The 20,328-nt window shown below is 34.9% G+C and overlaps 1 protein-coding gene across 5 annotated transcripts in view; it reads right to left on the reverse strand.

Moving 5' to 3' along the window:
* Positions 1-1,813: 1,813 nt before the first annotated feature.
* The window catches only part of Uchl5 (ubiquitin C-terminal hydrolase L5), a 32,784-nt gene continuing 14,269 nt past the window's right edge, over positions 1,814-20,328 (reverse strand). The window contains exons 4-12 of one of the 5 annotated variants that reach the window (XR_004946210.1): positions 19,164-19,289; positions 19,022-19,083; positions 18,811-18,941; positions 16,560-16,623; positions 11,268-11,370; positions 9,825-9,938; positions 6,760-6,858; positions 5,992-6,141; positions 1,814-2,456 (exon numbers count right to left, since the gene is read on the reverse strand). Coding sequence is in view for 3 of the 5 variants with exons in the window: in XM_036202645.1 (XP_036058538.1) it covers positions 2,412-2,456; positions 6,760-6,858; positions 9,825-9,938; positions 11,268-11,370; positions 16,560-16,623; positions 18,811-18,941; positions 19,022-19,083; positions 19,164-19,289 (744 nt within the window). In the remaining 2 variants the exon portion in view is untranslated. Of the gene's footprint in view, positions 2,457-5,990; positions 6,142-6,759; positions 6,859-9,824; positions 9,939-11,267; positions 11,371-16,559; positions 16,624-18,810; positions 18,942-19,021; positions 19,084-19,163; positions 19,290-20,328 lie in introns of those variants that run through there. The other 4 variants (XR_004946211.1, XM_036202646.1, XM_036202645.1 and 1 more) reach the window with 4 other exon arrangements.

Here is a 20,328-nt window from a genome sequence, read left to right on the forward strand (position 1 = left end):
TAGCTATTATATGTAGGTCTGTGAGTAAGCTCAAATTCATTTCTGGAGAAGTGTTGTCACCAAGAAAACAAAGGATGACAGACTGAGGACATAGCTGGTGTGCTGCTGGGGTGAAGGTGAACTACTGCTGTTGGGAGTACATACAAGTGCAGCCCCTAAGGAAGTCAGTGTGGAGGCTTCTCCAAAACCAAACCAAACCAAACGAGAACTACCAACGTAGCCCAGCTACGGCACTCCTGGATATCTACTCTCAAAGGACTCTACATCCCAGAGATACTCATGTTTATTGCAGCTTTATTCATAATAGCAAAGAAACGGAACCAAGTGAATGGCTAATTAAAATGTGGTTCTGAGCCAGGCGGTGGTGGTGCACACCTTTAATCCCAGCACTCAGGAGGCAGAGTCAGGCAGATCTCTGTGAGTTCGAGGCCAGCCTGGTCTATAGAGTGAGCTCCAGGACAGACACCAAAACTACACAGAGAAACACTGTCTCGAAAAACCAAAAAATAAATTAATTAAAAATTAAAAAAATGTGGTTCTGTACATAACAATCTTATTCATAACAAATTTATTCATCTATAGAGAAAAACAAAAGTACAGAATCTGCAAAAGAAGTTACTAAGTGGGTGACTCAAAAGATGCATGACACATGTTTTTTTTTCTCTCACCAGATCGTATTCTTTAAAATGTGGGTAATCATGAAATTGCAAAGGGCCCACAAGCAGATAGAACTGCTTTTGAGGAAGGTGGGTAGGTCAAATACATGTTATGTTAAAAAAATACAAGAATGAGCAAAGAGAAGGAAAGTCAAAAAGTAAATGATATATGAAAATGCCAAAATATAAACTACCACTTTGTATGCTAATTTAAATAAATTAAATCTGAATCAAAGCCGAAGCTGGAAAATATGTTCACAATTTACCTAATAAAATAAATTACATTATTTTACATTAAAATGCCACATATAGAGTGCTGGAGAGATGGCTCAGAGGTTAAGAGCACTGCTTGCTCTTCCAAAGGTCCTGAGTTCAATTCCCAGCAACCACATGGTGGCTCACAACCATCTGTAATGAGATCTGGTGCCCTCTTCTGGCCTCCAGGGATATGTGCACTGTATACATAATAAATAAATAAATTTTTAAAAAATTAAATTAAATTAAAAATAAAATGTCACATATAGATTAGAAGTCACATATAGATTTTAAAAGTGTGCTTGAATGAATAATTTTTTCATGCTGAAAATTTCCTTTAAAGTTTAATTGGGGTGAGGGCTGGAGAGATGGCTCAGAGCTTAAAGACACTGGCTGCTTTCCTAGAGGTCCTAAGTTCAAATCCAAGCACCCACATAGTGGCTCACAACCATCTATAATGAGATCTGGTGCCCTCTTCTGGCATGCAGGCATACGTGCAGGCAGAACACTGTATACACAGTAAATAAATCTTTTTTTAAAAAAAAAAAGTTTAATTTGAAAAAAAAAATAGAAACAACTTTTGAAAGACGAAGATCTAGTGTGGAGTCTTTATATCCAATGTGAAATCACATACATGGCTCCTAGAAACTGCAGGATGTATGTTCAAATGGGCATAGACAAATACTCTAGAACCATTGCAATCTTTTAAAGAATCAGATCATTTAAATTAACAAACCTTTAATTCTCAATGAATGCACAGAACAAGATCTTGAAAACTTGAGAGTAACTCTGAACTCTTCAAAATGACATTTTCTAACCTCCAGTTTTGTTCTGAAGCAAAATATTCAGACCTTCCTAGAATAATCCTATAATATATAAACAAATAACCCCAAACAACTGAAGAAAGTTTGCTAAAATAAAATTGGGATGTTTATTGTCTTCTTTACAGATAGCAATGTAAATCATCAGAAATTGTATTGTATTCTTTCCAAATTACTGGCCTTAAAAAATCAAATTAGTGTGAGATAAAATTCAATTTTAAGATCTGCAAAACACATATCAAAACAAAAATACTGATTATTTTTACCATAAATAATTAGAAACAGATGACCCAGTTTAAGTAAAATCTGGCATTTTAAAATTGGATATTTAAGCCGACAAATAAAGTATTAATCAGAACAACTACAGATAAAAAACATCACTTGTCTATTTTCCAGGTTCGTTACTGTAGTTTTATTCCAGAGTACCAAGGGCTCTCAGATTCAATATCAAATAATAGAATTTGGCCAGCACTTTTTATTCCACTTTTATTTAATATGCACTACATGCACATGATGCAGGTAGGAAAAAAGTTTTGAATCCATGCATAAAGGACAAGACAGACTGGTACTATGCCAAACGTGCACTGAGTCAATCAGGATGTTGTTCACATTCCCTTAATATTGAATGGTCTCCACGAAAATAAGTGCAGCACAGTGCACACAGGTCCAAATATCCTCTTCACTTAGTTTCCTGAGCTTTTTTTGCATTCTGTTTTTCTTTTGCCTAAAAATTAAAGATAACATATTACAAATTCCTCAAAGATTGTTTTAGATCGTATTAAAATAAAATGCATTCAATGAATGTATTCTCAAGGAATAAGGCTTATGTACAGTCCACACTAATAGAGTTGTGTGGTAGACTGTAGTCCTAGCTACTTGGGAGGGTGATACAAGAGACCAACCTGGCAACATAGAAAGGATAGGTATAAATGAATAAATAAGCAAACAAATATTGAGATTTCTGAGTGTGTCCTGAGATACTGAGAATATGGCAGTTTATAACTTGAGACTTGTAACAATTTTTGTTGAATTCTAAAGTTATTTACCCTCAGTAGAGATAATCATCTTTGGTTTACAGAAGATGAAATGTACTAATTGTAATAATTAAAATGTTCTCATTCTATAAAGTCAAACTCAATCATAACAATTCCAAAGGTACATACTTGTCCATTTCTTACTCAAACTAGGTCTAAAAAATTCTCTACACTTTTGTTACATTGGACTAAATGAATTTAATATAGTTTTAGTAAGCTTAATAAAATATCAGTAAAAGAATATATATCAGTGGTATCAATAAGTTTATTCAACCTAAATGTTTTTTTCCACATGATGTCATTTGAACCTCATAATTATACAGCTTAAACACAGTAATTCTATTTGTCCTTTAGTAGGTAAAGAAACCAAAGCTCACAGACATTACCAAAGTTGACCAAAGCCACACAATTAACAAATAGAGAGTTTCAATAGAGGTCAAGGGCACTTGTCCTCATATACACCAACCGTCCCCTATTCAAATGGAGAGTGATGACTCAGGACCCACACTGCTTGAGGTTCTACAACTCTAACAAGTCTCAGGGGACACCACTTCTGCTGCTCTTTGCAAAGAACCAGTAAATTAGAATTCTGTATTATACAATTAAAAAACAGAACAATTGTAACTTGTTATTACATATCAAGTAACTATTAAGCAGCAGTATGAAAAACTGAGAGCTCTGCACTAGCCCTAATGTGTGTGGTGGTACAGGCCTATAATCTCAGCTACTCGGAGACTGAGGTTAGATAAAAATAGGGGTAGGGTGCTTACTTAGCCAGTGAGAAGCCCTCGGTGGGCTGAACACACACACACACACACACACACACACACACACACACACACACACAAAATCAAGACAAACCATACAAAACCTAGAGCAAATTATTATTAAAAAATATGTATGTATAGAATATAGGCATTATTTAAATTCTAACTACTGCACGAAAATAGGTAAATTAGTTGCTATATGAGCTTTTTAATCAGTAGACATAATTTGGAATTTAAGATGTATGTATACCTTGTTCTATACAAAATTTCATTTTTTTTTAAAGATTTTGTCTTATTTATACTTGAGACAGTTTCACCTCTTAGCCTAAGATGGCTGTACAGCTCACAATCCTCCTGCTTAGGTTTCATGGGTGTTAAAATTGCAGACATGCAACACTATCCCCAGGAAAGCTTCCTACTTTCAAATAATGAAAACACAATTCAATTTTAGGTATAATGTGAAAAAAAGTATCTATTTTGCTTTTAGTCTCTGAATACAGTTTACACAATGTTTGCTAAAATTAACAAAAATACTGTGCTCATTGTTTTACTTCTTTATTTAAGGGACAGGAAAAAGTTTTAGGGATTTTGCTTTTTTTTTTTTTTTAAGATTTATTTATTTATTATGTACATAGTGTTCTGTCTGCATGTATCCCTGCAGGCCAGAAGAGGGCACCAGATCTCATTACAGATGGTTGTGAGCCACCATGTGGTTGCTGGGAATTAAACTCAAGACCTCTGGAAGAGCAGTCAGTACTCTTAACCTCTGAGCCATCTCTCCAGCCCCGATACTAGAAATTTTAAAAGTTAGAATTGACAATGATTTAGAATTATACATCTATATGCTGAAATACATATACACACATATGCTGAAAAAAAAATTTTTAAGTACTGTAAATATACCTGAATAAACAGAAGATTCACAAACAGAATCTTAATCTAGCTAATTTTATGCTTCAAGGAATAGAATCGGTATAGGGTACAATAAGTTTTACAACTACAGGTTGTAGGTTACCTTCTGAGCAATGTACAAAACTCTCATATAACAAAACCATAAAATTTTAGTCCATGTCATTATAGTCACATGCATTGCTCATTATTCAATGGAATGAAAAGATGGCTGCCCCAACGGCTTTCCCAATAGGCTGTAGACAGCGTCCCTGCTTCGCATTGAGCACCACTACTTAAAGTACACATCTTTCCGTCTTGTTCTTCCTACTCCCTTGCACACTCTAATAGCTATTTTTCCTTAAACGGTGGCTGGGGGTGTGGGGGCAACCAACAAACTAAATTCCATACATTCCAAACCCAAATTCACTTCTAGATTCTATAGGTAATTTTCTTGGAAGTATTATGATTAACAAGTATCATGAAAGCTACTCTGCTTTTCCAAATTTTTTAGCATGACTCTGTGTTGATATTAATCTCATGATACTACTCAGCATACTATAATTATTTCACCCTTCCCTAAACCATGCCACAAGTTGGTTGAGTAAATTTATATATCATAGCAAAATACCTAGAATGTAAGTACAGCTAGACAAATGAGATGAACAATTTAAAACAATTCAACCAAATGTTGAATCTGAATATCCTCAAAACCTAGCAGTTAGCACTATATATGTAGAAAGAATATATGCATTGCTTACATAGTATTGCTAACTAAAAACTTCTGAAAAATAGGTAAACTAGACAGTTGATAACTACTTTCCTTGAAAAATATGCAAACAGAAAGAGCAACAGAGCTGATGTTACACTAATATTATATATTCACATACTGCCACCTTGTGTCCAAAACAAAATGTGAACTAAGTAACTATGGTTCTAATGCAAAGATGTTCTCTAAATCTGGGGAATACACTGTCATGGAAAAAAAATTTTTTTTAAATCACACAAATTATTTTCCTAATCTATACAAAAATACTAGATTTGAAAACAAACCTTAAATAAAATTTACATTGCATAAAGCGATAATCTGTCCATAGTTTCCCAGTGAGAAATTTTGTTCAGGACAACCTTGACCATTGAATCTACTTGCCTCCACCTCCAAAGCACTAGAATTACAGGCATGTATCACCACACCTAACTCTACTTAGTGTTTTCAAAACATAAACAGTTCATGGTGTTCCAAAGACTACTATATCTAGATATCCTGTTAACAAACAATTCTGATGACCATAGGGTATAAATTATTAATAAAAGTTTTAAAATCAGTTTTGTATCTCAGCAAGGAACATGAACAGAAAAGCCTATGTAGAAAAGAAAAGTTATTAGTCTTCTACAATAAGTTTGCGTTTAATTCTAAAAAATGGGTTGTATGTTTCAGGTAATAAGGTAAACACAAATATATTATGAATTAAAATATCAGTATTATTTGAAATTTATAATATGAAGTAATCTGGGACAAAATGTATCTTTGCTTTGTACACTTTAAAATCAATAAGAAAAATATACCTACCATGTATTCTTGTCTTTAAATTAATGGTCCAAATTTTTATTTGCCTAGTAGTGTCTTCTCAAAGTGTTTCTCAAAATGTGGTACACAGATCAGTTGCATTAGAATCACTTGGGGAACTTATTAAAGATTCCTTCCCCTACGTGAGAATATCTGGGGAGGGGGCCAGGTAACATGTAATTTAAAGAGCATCCAGAGATGGTCATTTTCAGAAAAGCTGATTTACAATATAAACTTACAAACAATTTAACTGTACTTCATTTATTCCACAAATATTTTATTAAATGCCTAACACTAAAAAATAAATCAGAATTTTCCACTTATTTATTTAGTTATCCCTCAGAGGACGGATAGATTAGGACTGAGAAAACCTATTAGCTAGCCAAATTATTCTTTTGTCCCCCATCAATGTCCATTCTAGTTCTAAATTCTATTGTATCAATGCAAAATTTTACAAAATTAGCCAAAAAAGTCCATTATTTCAGTTATTAACACTGAAAATTTGTTGTTGTTTTTTTTTAAAGAAAGGAATGATGTTTTAACACAGAACAACCCAGATTGCAGACATTAAGAATTACAGAATGCTAAAGTAGTGGGGAAATACTTTGTTTTTGTGGTAAAGTATTAGGCTACACTACTTCTCTAAGAATGCAAAACACTATGCAAAAGAATAAAAGTACAATAGCTTCAGGAACTTTATCTCCATCCATGCTCAAAACAATGTGTGTGGAGTCTAATCTGAATTTCAACAGTCATCAATGAGATACATACCTTTTCTACAAGTGGAATTAACTGCTGGTGCTCTGCTAAGGTCTTTAACAGTTCCATAATGAAAGGCAGATAGTTATGCTTCCTTCTGATATTTTCAATCTGAAAATAAAACACATCATCTGATTATGTTATCCTTTTGCATCCAACTTAAAATCTTCTGTTCTCATAAACAGTATGAGAAACGAGATTTGGTTCCTGATAATAAAGATTGTACAACAAAACATGTAACAACATTTCCTAGGCACAGCTGCTTTCCCTTAGCTTAGCAAAGTTTTTTTTTTTTTTCTTTCTTTCTTTTTTTTTTTAAACAGTCCATTCTAGACAATCTGCACTGTAAGGGAAAAAAAAAAAAAAAAAAAAAGCCCATTCCAAGGATATTTATAAAAAACAAGCTGTGAAGCAAACTTAAGAAGGTCTGTAAGATAAATTCACACCCCTGCTACTGTTACACAACTACTAAAGCCCAGCCAAACGAGAGCTTTAGTTTTTGAAGATCAACAAATTTCTTGGGGATTGTTTTTTATCAGTGAAGGCAGAGGGGAAAAAGTATTCGTGTTTCATTGAAAAGCAAGTAAACAGTCTTCAAAATTATGTGCTTCTAGCCTTTCATGACCACTGAATTATTATGCATTCCAACTAGATGTTCAATTGACTGCTCCTCTCCTATAGTTAAAGCCTCTGTCATTCGTAAGTCATTTTAACATTTTCTCATATAAATCTGAATTTATAATTTCTTTTAAACTAGGTGTGATTTGTTACAGGTTCTTACAATTAAGTCATAGGTAGTTTGTGCACCTTTTAGTATTATGTGACATGGAAAATAATGGCTAAGTTACCAGCTCTTACTTTCCTGTTCCCATAAAACCTAGCCCTTTCTTTTTTGTGCGTAAAGTACTCTGGGAGCCTGCCCACCCCTCATCTGAAACAATCCTACTTGGATTCAGTTACCGTCCTTTCATTTTCCTACTCTTTAAGTCATTCATTGGCTGTTCAATACAATGTGACATTAAGTCATTCATTGGCTGTTCAATACAATGTGACATTAAGTCATTCATTGGCTGTTCAATACAATGTGACAATAAGTCATTCATTGGCTGCTCAATACAATGTGACAATAAGTCATTCATTGGCTGTTTAATACAATGTGACATTAAGTCATTCATTGGCTGCTCAATACAATGTGACATTAAGTCATTCATTGGCTGTTCGACACAATGTGACATTAAGTCATTCATTGGCTGTTCGACACAATGTGACATTAGTCATTCATTGGCTGTTCAATACAATGTGACAATAAGTCATTCATTGGCTGTTCAATACAATGTGACATTAAGTCATTCATTGGCTGTTCAATACAATGTGACATTAAGTCATTCATTGGCTGCTCAATACAATGTGACATTAAGTCATTCATTGGCTGTTCAATACAATGTGACATTAAGTCATTCATTGGCTGTTCAATACAATGTGACATTAAGTCATTCATTGGCTGTTCAATATAATGTGACACTGTGCTGACACAAGCGAGCAAAAACCACAACAAAAACACAATCCTTGCCTTCAAGTTCCACGTGAAAACACACATGACCTAGGCATGCAGCACTTAAGTTCCCGCCTCCCACTCTCCACCTACTAAACAGACTGTGAGTGAAGGAGAATCGAGAATTACGATAAGTGTTTTGGTAACTAAACAAAATTAAATAAGGATTCTTAAAAACTAAGAATTTTAAAGCAAAAATCAAGAGACAAAAATTTCAAGTAATTTTAAGGCATAGTGATTTGGATATACATTTGAAATGGGATATTTAGAGGCTGGAGAGATGGCTCAGCAGTTAAATGCACTCTTCCAGTTAAGACTACTCTTCCAGAGGTCATGCATTCAATTCCCAGCAACTACATGGTGTGGCTTACAGCCATCTACAGTGAGATCTGGTGCCCTCTTCTGGCCTGCAAGGACACATGCAGACAGAAAAATGTATACATAATGAATAAATAAACCTTTAAAAAAATAAATAAAATAAAATGGGATATATAATAAGGAATCAAAGAGACTATAAGGAAAAAAGCTTCAATTAACAGTACCGGCACATGTATATGAAAACAGCATAATGAGATCCATTATTTTGTACACTAACAAATTAGTTTTGTTTTTTTGGTTTTTTTTTTTTTTGTTTTTCGAGACAGGGTTTCTCTGTGTAGCTTTGCACCTTTCCTGGATCTCGCTCCGTAGACCAGGCTGGCCTCGAACTCACAGAAATCCGCCTGCCTCTGCCTCCCGAGTGCTGGGATTACAGGCGTGCACCACCACTGCCCAGCAACAAATTAATTTAAAAAATTTTAAGTATTATTATTACTATGCATGAAGCAAATGAGTAAAGTTCAGAGAAATCAAAATTTTCATACTAAGAAATACAATTTTATGCATTAAGTAGAAAGCCTTTTAAATACTAAACAGATATTAATATGAATTTACTTCCATTAGAAACAAAAACTGTACTTCTTAACCTGAAAAAGGCCTACAATTAGCAATCAGGCAAGCACCTAGTGCTTTTTAAACATGATTTTCAGCTAGTCTGTAGTGGCATGTGTCCGTAATCCCAGCACTTTCGAAGGCAGAGGCAGGAGGATCACCACTGGTTCAAGGCTAGCATACTCTATACATAGTATATGAATATACAATATATAGTACTATACAGCATATACAGCCAGGGCTACATTTGAGGCTGTCTCAAAATACATAAATTAATTAACTTTTGCAAAAATGACAGCAAGTACTGATCAGGCACTGTACAAGGAGGGCCTGACGCTAGTCACACTACACAGCACAGACGTTCTCAAAGCCTATAGACAAGAGGTCCTGTGTGTCCCATGATCACAGATAGGATGTCCTAGACATCAGGAAGAACAGTAGGCACAGTGAACAGAGATATCTTACAGGGTAAAAATCTGTTCATAATAGTATTTAAAAAGTGAAACTTTTTCAGATGCCAGATAAGCAATCACTCAACATACCTTCATCTCAAAATTTTCGAAAGTGTTAAAGTAGCCCATTCTTAAAAACGTACCTTATATCTCTTTAACTTTTGTACTTCTTCTTCAATAAGCATCTGGTTTCTGGCAACTTCTGACTGAATAGCACTTAACACAGTACCACCCTGGTCTGTATCCATGGGTTCCTCCTTAGTGAAAAGAAAAAGAAACAGCACCCTAATGACTGTGGCTTAAGTCCTGACTACATTTAAATGATTAAGATCTAGAATTACTTTCAAATTTCAACTTAATGTTGGCACGAATATCCAATAAGAAAAAAAAAATGAAAGAATAAAAGCCCTAAATACACCTTCCATATTTCTATGTTGTATAATAACATATGACTTTTTCATCTGCTACCAATATTGTAATATACTATATTGTTACAATCTATTAAATTACAAAATAAATCTGCTTAAACTGTCTTAAGATGGGATCAAAGGACTTTTAAAAGACTTTCTCTACCATTAGCTCTCTTTTCCAATAATATTTATAGCAGTAAAAAGGTAATCATTAAGATTAGTAAAGATTACATGTACATTTAAATATATTCAATTAACTCCTACAGAAATATACTCTAATTAGATAATGAAATAGAGAAAATAGCTAAAATAATTCAATGCTAACATTCACCTCCTGTTAGTCTTTGTTTTAAGTTATGTAAATTTAATTCTAATGATAATATTTTAGACTACAATCTTCATGCTACATTAACAGGGAAAAAATACCAATTGGAAAAGCTAGTAACTAAAACTTAGTGGCATGAATTCAGAATATCTTCCCTAGATCTCTAATCTAGATTAAACACTTGATTAAACCTATTTTGAAAAGGAAACTCAAAGTTATTTTTCCCTAAGAAAATATAATACCTATGCTAAAATTGTACACTTAAAGGCCATAGGGAATGCAAAGAAGCCTCAATGGGCAACAGTGCTTCTTGCTAAAGCATGATTGCCTGATTTCATATACACCAGCACCCAGAAAAAGCCAGGAATGGCCACACACACGCCTCTAACACTGGTGCTACAGGGGCAAAGATAGGAAAGTCTTTGCAACTTGCTGGCCACTGGCCTACCTCCAAGTTTAGTGAGAGACTTACCACAAAAAAAAAAAAAAAAAAAAAAAAAAAAATGCACTGTGATGGGATATTAGATATTCCCCTCCAGCTTCCACACATATCCCCCCCCAGCAATCCTCCCAGATACACACTACCAAGGATATATATTATATCAAATTTCAACTTCACTACACATACAAAAAAAAATGTATAATGTAATAAAAATTATAAAATCATTTGTATTAAAATACTTCATTGTGGGGCTGAGGATTTAGCTCAGTGGTAGAGCGCTTGCCTAGCAAGCGTAGGCCCTGGGTTTGGTCCTCAGCTCAAAAAATAAATAAATAAATAAATAAATAAATAAATAAATAAATAAATAATAAATAAAATAAAATACTTTATTGTAATATATGACACAAACCTCTGCAAGTTGTCTTTGTAACTCGGCTATCTTCTGTTCATATACCATTTTTCTGTCAGATACAATGGCCATTAAATTAAATCGAATTTCACCTTCACTATACCTACAAAAAAAAATGTATAATGTAATAAAAATTATAAAATAATTAGTATTAAGATACACTGTATTTACTACATAGTGGGGTAAATGAAATTATCACTAGGCTAGCTAACAATAAAAATTGGCATTTTAATAAAGTTTTGTATATGAAAGAGTATAATGCAGCAAAAGATTATCTAAATTTCATCAATTGCAAATATTTTTAAATGTTCTATACTACTATGAATTTCAGGTAAAACATTTGAAAAACATGTCTTCATCATTCCTCCTTGTAAGAGATAGGACAATTATTACTTAAATCTCAGAAAAAAGAATTACACCAAGACTTTACATTTGTTAGATTGTACTGATAATACTACACAGTTCCTTACAATTCATGATGTAGTGTCTAATGCTAGTTAATATATTTCAAGTTTTTATTTATAACTTACAAGTAAATATGAAATATTTGTTATTTCAATAAAATTATATCCCATTGTAAACTCATTACACTGAAACTGATAAAAAGCTCATGGCAGTAAGAACTACCTTAAGAATATTATATTAGAAATTATCTCTAACATATAAAAGACACTTCATCAAGATAACAGCATACTATAAAAATATAAGGCCACATTTGCATTGATTTACCTTCAAGAAAGAAAACGGAAAATCAAAGGCAGAGAGAAGGCAGATAAGCTAATGAACACTGCCTCCAAAATGACAAGACAGAGAATTCTCCTAGTTTTCTGTCGGCCTTACATAGCCCAGACCTGAAGCAACAACACAAAAAACATGACACCTAACTCATGACAACAAGCACAGACAAAAAAGACCCAGTGAAAGTCTGCTCTCCAATCAAAGAAAAGGCCAAAAGCTGAGAGGACACGATGCTTTTAGACAACAGTCCCCATACCATATCCAAAAACCACTAAGTTATGATGAGATGCCTGTTTGCAAGTGATAAGAAAACCCCATTTGCAGATCAGAGCCTGAGTGGAAACCAGAACTGTCACTATCAGCTAACAGCAGAGAAGCCCCTCCCCCTTCAGCATTAGTCCAGGTGTGCAGGGAGCACTAACAAGGAAGCCATACCTCCCCCAGCCAGAGGATCACTGGAAGTCCTGGTGGTAGTCAGCACTCCACTACTGCCCAGCAGTTAAGAGAGAACCTCTTTCTTCCTCAGGGGTCAACAGAAGCCAGGTGGGGAATAGGAAGTTCTGCTCCTATCTGACATTAATGAGGTAGCAATCCCAATTTACCCTGCCAGAGCAGTGTTGAGTAAAAGAAATAAAACTGAAATAAGATCCAGAATCTCATTATAATAATCAAAATATTCAGGTTCTAGTAGATAACTATTCAACGCATTTGAAAACCATGAAACAAACTGTCAACCTGAGTAAAAAGCTACTTCATTATGAAGTGACAGACATCAGCATCTTCTGACAGAGACCTTAGAAGTCATTGTGAAACCACTCAATTAGCAACCACAGAGCAACAAAAATCAACCTATTTTTAGAGAACCAAATAGGAATTTTACAACTGATTTATATAATAACCAAGGCAAAAACCTCAACTGTCAATAGATGGGCTCAACAGCAGAACAGAGAGCAAGGCGAAAGAATCAGTAAATGGAGAAGGAAAAACATACCAAGATAAACACACAAAATAAGAAAACATCCTTGGGCTGGGTGTGGTGATGCATGCCTGTAATCCTAGCAGATGCTGACAAATCTGTGAGTTTGAGGCCAGCCTGGTCTACATAGAGAGTTCCAGGACAACCAGGATTGCATAGGAAGACTTATCTAAAAAAAGGGAAGGGTGGGGCAGTGTTAGCAAGCAAGCAAGCAGCCCCGGGAGAAGAACAAAAGCCGCAGGAACCCATGGGACTAAATGAGTGATCCAATATTTGAGTGCTTGAAGGCCAGGAAGAAGGAACAGAGCGAATTTTAAACTTCCCAAGAAAGGATAGCCGAAAACTTCCTGAGTTTGACAAAATACAAATACCTAAATTGAAGAGGAAAAGCCTACAGAAATCAACACAAGAACAGCATAGCCACACCTCTGAAGAAAACTAAACATGAAGATAAAACTCCTGAGAAGAAGCATCAGGAACCAGATCAGGCAGTCCACAGGAGTCTAACACTCTCCAAACACCGAAAAGACCATCAATTAAGCATTCTGTTTTGTTTTGTTTTTCAAGACAGAGTTTCTTTGTATACCCCTGGCTGTCCTAGAACTCACTCTGTAGACCAGGCTGGCCTCGAACTCACAGAGGTCCACCTGCCTCTGCCTCCTGGGTGCTGGGATTAAAGGCGTGCACCACCACCACCTGGCTCAATTAAGTATTCTGTATCTCATAAGACTCCCAAAATGAAAGAGAAAAACTAAGATATCTCTAAAGAAACTAAGGAGGAAGAAAATGGAATATGCTGGCAGGGAACCCAACCAAAAAGAAAAGCCAAAGGAGGTTTTCTACACAGAACAAAGATGGTAATAGAAGGAATCCTGGAACATCAGCAAGACAGAACAGGAAAAGTAGAAACAGCTCCTCCACATAGTACATGCATCTCGGCTTTAAGTTTTCTAAGCTGTTTCATGATGAAAGCAAAACATTCTACAGCTGATGCTCCCCTAAAGTACTCACAGAGGCGTTACACATAGCAATGGTGTTCACATGCTTTGGACAGCCAAAGTACGTAAAGGAAGGAAAGATTTTCACCTTACTGTCTTAACTGGTAGAATGCTGACACAAATAGACTGATAAGAAATCACTAAAAATATCCAGAATATACAACAACAACAAAAAATGCTATAGATAAAAAGAAACAGAATTCTATAAAAATGTCTGAGTAATAACTGGCAGGAAACAGAAAATAGAAAAACAAAAAAATTAACAAAAAAATCTGAAGGACAGAATTAAACCACACTAATTATATTAAATGTATAATGCATTTTATATGTAATTTTATGTCAATTATATTTGATAAAAATGATCTCAATACATTAAAAACTGATAGGATGGCTTGGATATATACTGCCTACAAAAAATTCATTTCAAATAGCCATTAGGCAAACTGAAAATTAAAGGATTGAGAAAGATGTACATTTTTTTCTAATCAAAATAAAGCAAAAATGGCTATGCTACCACACAAACATCACTCATGACAAAGAAAATTACAAAAAAAAACATTACATGTTGATAAAAATATCAATCCCTAAACATAAAATATTGATCATAATATGCAGGCACTAAACAACTGAACTAGAAACATATAAAGCAAAACTGATCAAAATGAAAATAGAAATTCAGTGCTGCTCCCTTTTGCAGATCAGATGTTTGTTTAGGTAGAAATGTCAGAGAATATGTGTGTTCACTGAAGTTAAAGAATGTAAAACCAGCCGGGCAGTGGTGGCACATGCCTGTAATCCCAGCACTCAGGAGGCAGAGGCAGGTGGATCTCCGTGAGTTCAAGGCCAGCCTGGTCTACAGAGCTAGTCCAGGACAGGCTAGAGAGAAACCCTGTCTCGAAAACCCCCCCCAAAAAAAGAATGTAAAACAAAGAAGAGTCGATTCTCTTTCTGTTAATTAGCAAGACTATACAGAAACCAAAAATTAAAGTATAACACTGTTTATAATACCACTCAAAAATATGAAGTGCTTAGCTAATTCAGAAAAACAAATAATATGCTGAATCTACAAAATGCTGATAAAAGAAATCAAGATCTAAATAAACAAATATACCATGATCAGGGATTGAAAAGCTCAACACATTAGAAATAACCACTCTCAAATTGTTAAAAAAAAATTTTTTTTTAATTCCTATCTCCCAAGAACTTTTGTAACCGTGATAGGAAATATACTAAAATGTGTGAGAAACAAAGCAACTATAATAGCTAAATAAACTTTGAAGGAAGAAAGACCCCAAGTTACGGGTCACCAGCTACCAAGACTCACAGCTATGGTGATCAGATAGGTCTGTATAGCACTGAAGGAGGCCAAACAGATCAAGGGAAAACTGTGAATGCAGAAATACAATCACACAAATATGCCCAGACCTCAGACACACTTCTAACAGATATGGAAGAAACTCAGTGAAGAACAGGTAGCTTTGTCAACAACTGGTGATGGAGAAATTGAGCATGCACAAGCTAACGAAACAGACCTTAAACCTAAACACCTCACCATACACAAAATTATCCCAAAATACTTCACAGAATTAAATTAAAAATAATAAACTATAAACCTCTTAGGGAAAACAAATAAAACAGAATCTAGGGCCTTGCAAAGAATTCTTAAACTTGACAACAAAAACACAGTTCATAGTGAGAAATATCGATAAACTGAACTTGACCAGAATTAAAGACTTTTCCAACTTCTACAGTACAGAGCACTAGGCAGACAAAGCTGACTGTGGCTGGAGATGTCCCAGTGGTGAAGTGCTGGCTTGGAGCACACAAGGCCCTGTGTTGGATCCCTAGCACCACCACAAAACAACGACAGCAACTTCTAACGGAGTATGTCGGACAAAGGGTCTAACGTTAAAAGATGATAAGGTGTACAATTCTACGTATATAATGTGAAAATATGAAACTAGGAATTGAAGTGTAAACAGAGGGAGAGTGGGTGTCTGGGGACGGAGTTGGCTGTGGGTATAAAAGCACAACATGAAGGATCCTAAAGTGAGCCTGAATTTTGCTGTGCCTTATCTATACCAGTATCAGTATCTCAGCTGTGGTATTAAAGTGTAGGTTTGTAAGATTACAAGGTAAACAGTACACATAACCTATTACTTCTTAGAACTGGACATGGATAATTATTTCAAAATAACTTTATTTTGAAAGTCCTCGAAAACCAAAACAACACTCCAAAACTATCTGTACAAATATTAGCAGTAAAAAGCAGCTCATTTAAGGCTGGTGCTGTAGTTCAATGGTCAGTCGCTTGCCTAACACAACTGAGGCCCTGGGTTCGATACCCTCCACTGCCAAAACAAAATAAAACAAAAAGAAAAAATTCTCACTTAGTAGAGATCAATGTGTTTACTAGCCATATCTTAAATAAAATTTCTAAAACACATTTTTTGAATGCATTAATTTAATGAAGAGTAGGTCAGATGTTTAACATAGAACATTAAAGAATTAAATTGTTTCTTAATTAAGAAAAACCTTAAAAACCAGATTTATACATCAATGACATGAATGGAGCATTACTTTTGTATCCTTTTCTCTATGACTGGCCTCACTGCACTAATCCAGTCATCTTGATTGCATGCACCTAGAAGGAAATGTAAATCAGTTAAAACAAAAATAGAAAAGATAACATTAACATTCTCCCAAAGTTCTAATCAACAATACTTAAGTAAATTCAGGACTTATACAAATGTCGTGTGTGTGTGTGTGTGTGTGTGTGTGTGTGTGTATGTGTATGTGTGTGTTTTAAAGGTCTCAGTACGTAGTCTACTCTGTCTGAAAACACGCAACTCTTCCGATGCAGCCTTCCCAGATCTTGAACTGTAGGTGTGAGCCACCATCCATCTTGTCAATTATTTTTAGTGTAATTACATTAAGCATCAATTCTTACTTTCTGATAACAGAAAGAATACTACTGTTTGCATTGTCATACTATCATTTAACATCATGCCATGCTATCACGCAACAGATATGTTGGTAGACACTAAAATACTCGAGGAAGTAAGGGATAAATTAGGAAGATAACTCACTTAAATGTACAACCATGAGATAAAAATCACTACACTCTGACAGTGCTTGCCTAACACGTATGTAGCCATGGGTATGTTTATTTATAGTCTCTCTTTCTCTTCCTCCCTCTACACACAAACTGTTTAACCAATTTTTTTTAGGCTATATTTTATAGATAACAAAACTGAAGGCTTAGAAAAAAAATCCATGTTAGTGGCAAAATAAGGACTCAATCTTTATTGTCTGACTCTCCAAAAATGTAAAATAAAAGCAATAAGGAGTAATAGAGGGTGAAAAAGAGCAAAATATATCATATGTATGCATAGAAACGTCTTAAGGGATAAAAACTACTTTTCTTTTGAGCTGAGGACCGAACCCAGGGCTACCACTGAGCTAAATCCCCAACCCCAAAACTACTTTTTATAATTACTATTTGCTAGGAAAAATTAAAATTGAAAAACACCTATGATGCAAGACCATTTAGCCAAAATGTGTTAATCCTCTTTTTCCCAGAAGTTATATCACAACCACCAGCTGTACAATAAATGCATCAATTCTATGTTGTCTACTACTTCCTTTATACTTGGTAATTATAACGAATAAACAGACAGATGTCAACAAAAGACATACAGAGATAAAATTAATCATCAAACTAAGGAAAATCAACTTCTACTAAACTACTGTAACAGACATAGAATAATTAAATATTCTTAAAGACAAAAAATTCACTAGATGAATTATTAGTTATAAATGTAGACAATGATAAAAAAATGATGAACAAAACAAACCTATTTAATGATTTATTTCAGTGATGAGGAATTAGCCTAGGTAATCACACATGGTAGGTGAGAACTCTACCATTCAGTTGTACTTCTAGGCTTAATGGTTTTTTTAATGTATAAAAGTATAAAGTTTAATCAATAGCATGTATCAGATTCAAATATAGCAAATGTCTGCTGGACTGCAATCCAATACAACAAAAGAAGAAAGTTAATGAAGTTATAAAAAAGAACTATAACTCATTTGGGAAGAGCTGGAGTGTAGTTCAGTGTTAGGAGTCCTTGTCTATCACGGGCTGTAGAGCTTCGTGTACACTTGCACTCTTGTTCTCTCTCTCTCTCTCTCTCTCTCTCTCTCTCTCTCTCACACACACACACACACACACACACACACACACACACACACACAAAGGTTTTTTAAAGTTGTATTTCAGTTTATCATAAAGGACATGGCTTTTCCATTGTGGCATTTTCACACACACAACTCACTCTACCTCGCTTCCGTTTGTTGCTTTCCCACAGTGCCCTTCCTGACGCCTCCTACCCACTTCTAGTTGATTCGTTCTTTCTCCCATTTCTGCTTTCTTGTCACACGGACTCCCTGACCAACTCCCTTAAGATCGTTTCCCCTTTTCTTGTTCTCCACTGCAGAGCTGAGCATTCAAGGCCAGCTTCTTAGACAGAAGCCATATCTCAAAATAAATCATTTACTTATTTCAATTAAAAATAAATTTTGTGAGCTATGTGTAAGAAAGCACATTCCCTTAGAAAAAAATTCACAGGCCCCAAATGAATAGGGTCAGTAAGTCCTTCCTATATGATCTGTGATTTAATTTCATCAAGTGCTCAAGACCATCATATTATACTACCTCAAAGTAGCTTTCATCCTCAAAATTTAAGCAGAACTGCAGCTAACATAAAAGAGAATATAAAATGTTTTTTCCCTTCTCCAGTATGAAATATCAGAACAGAAAGCAAATTACCTAAATCAATTGGTCCTTCTCTTAATCCATCTAATTCATACAGCCTTCCATTAACTGGAACATAACTGACAAAGTGAAAAGCATCTTCTTCTTTGGCTGATGTCTTTGTATCAAATTCAAACATCTGCTGTCTACAGGGAAGAAAAAGGAGTGAGAGCAAACACAAGGGATAGAGAGATGACAGACAGACAGACAGGCTAAGATCCTTTACCTGGCAAAACTGTTATGCACTTGTCGAATCACATCTGAGTTGCTCAATGCCAACCCTTTCATCTAAAACAATATTGAAAAGCAGCCTATTATAACAAGAACAATCACAAATAGGTCATTTTAAGATTAAGAAGACTACTTACAGCTGCATCGAAACTTTGGGAAAATTCTTTAAATTCTGATAATGTCTCTCCTAAGTGGACATCTTGATGGGTACAATTCAGTAACACACTTACAATAGCCTGAGTGGCACAAGCATTATTAATTACCTATACAAATAGAAAAAGGAAGAATGCAATGAGTTTGATTTAAATATTTTAAATTGGCAAGATATCCCCCAACAGAAGTAGTATTCAAAGTCTATTTCATATAGCATTTAGCATAAACATTTAGTTCCCGCTCTGATCTACTTTCAGGTACTTGATAAAATTCTTGAGTTGAAGATTTGAGATAGTCAAAGATATTTACTAACCACTAAGACTGAAAACAAGTCCAGGTAAGATAGCAAGACCAACCAGTCTAACCTAAAACAGCCGACTAGAACAAAGGAATGTCCTCCCCATTAATGTACTTCTTCCAACCAGAGTATATTGTCCACATATTTTCACTCAATCATAAGCCACAGTGCTGTCATCATATTTTATGTTCAACAGACTACATACATAGATCTTATATAAACATGAGCCAACAAAAAGTTACTAGTACCTCCTTTGTACCAGATAGTTTTCTGGGTACTTTACACATTTTATTATTTTAATCTTCCCAACAAACTACAAAAATATTTTTATGCTGTATTTATAGAAGCTGAGACACAAAGAATTAAGTAGTTTCCCAAAGACACATAGCTAACTGAGAGACAGTCTGACTCTAGAATTTGTATGGCAGACACCACGCTAAGCTGATTTTAAATATATTGATATATGTGTATGTATGTATGTATATATGCATATAGGCTTCTCCAGCAAGATCATTAATGACTTTATAAAATATTACTTTCTATACTGCTCACAACAACTTTATATTCAATGTAAACATTAACAAAATGAGTTGCAAAGAAAGGGGCTGGAGATGCCTCAGCAGTTCCAAGCACTTGCTGCTTTTACAAAGGACCTGGATTTGGTTCACATCAGACATCTCACAACTGTAGGTAATTCCAGCTCCAAAGGATCCAATACATCTGGTCTCTGGGAGCACCTGCACTCATATACACAAACCCACATGCAAACACACATACACAATTATAAACAAAGGCAGAAACACACAGACTGCAAGCCCAGCGCCATTTAGAGATCTTTGGCAACAGTTAAC

The sequence above is a fragment of the Onychomys torridus genome, chromosome 11 (assembly GCF_903995425.1).
Source record: "Onychomys torridus chromosome 11, mOncTor1.1, whole genome shotgun sequence".
Classification (NCBI taxonomy): Eukaryota; Metazoa; Chordata; class Mammalia; order Rodentia; family Cricetidae; genus Onychomys; species Onychomys torridus.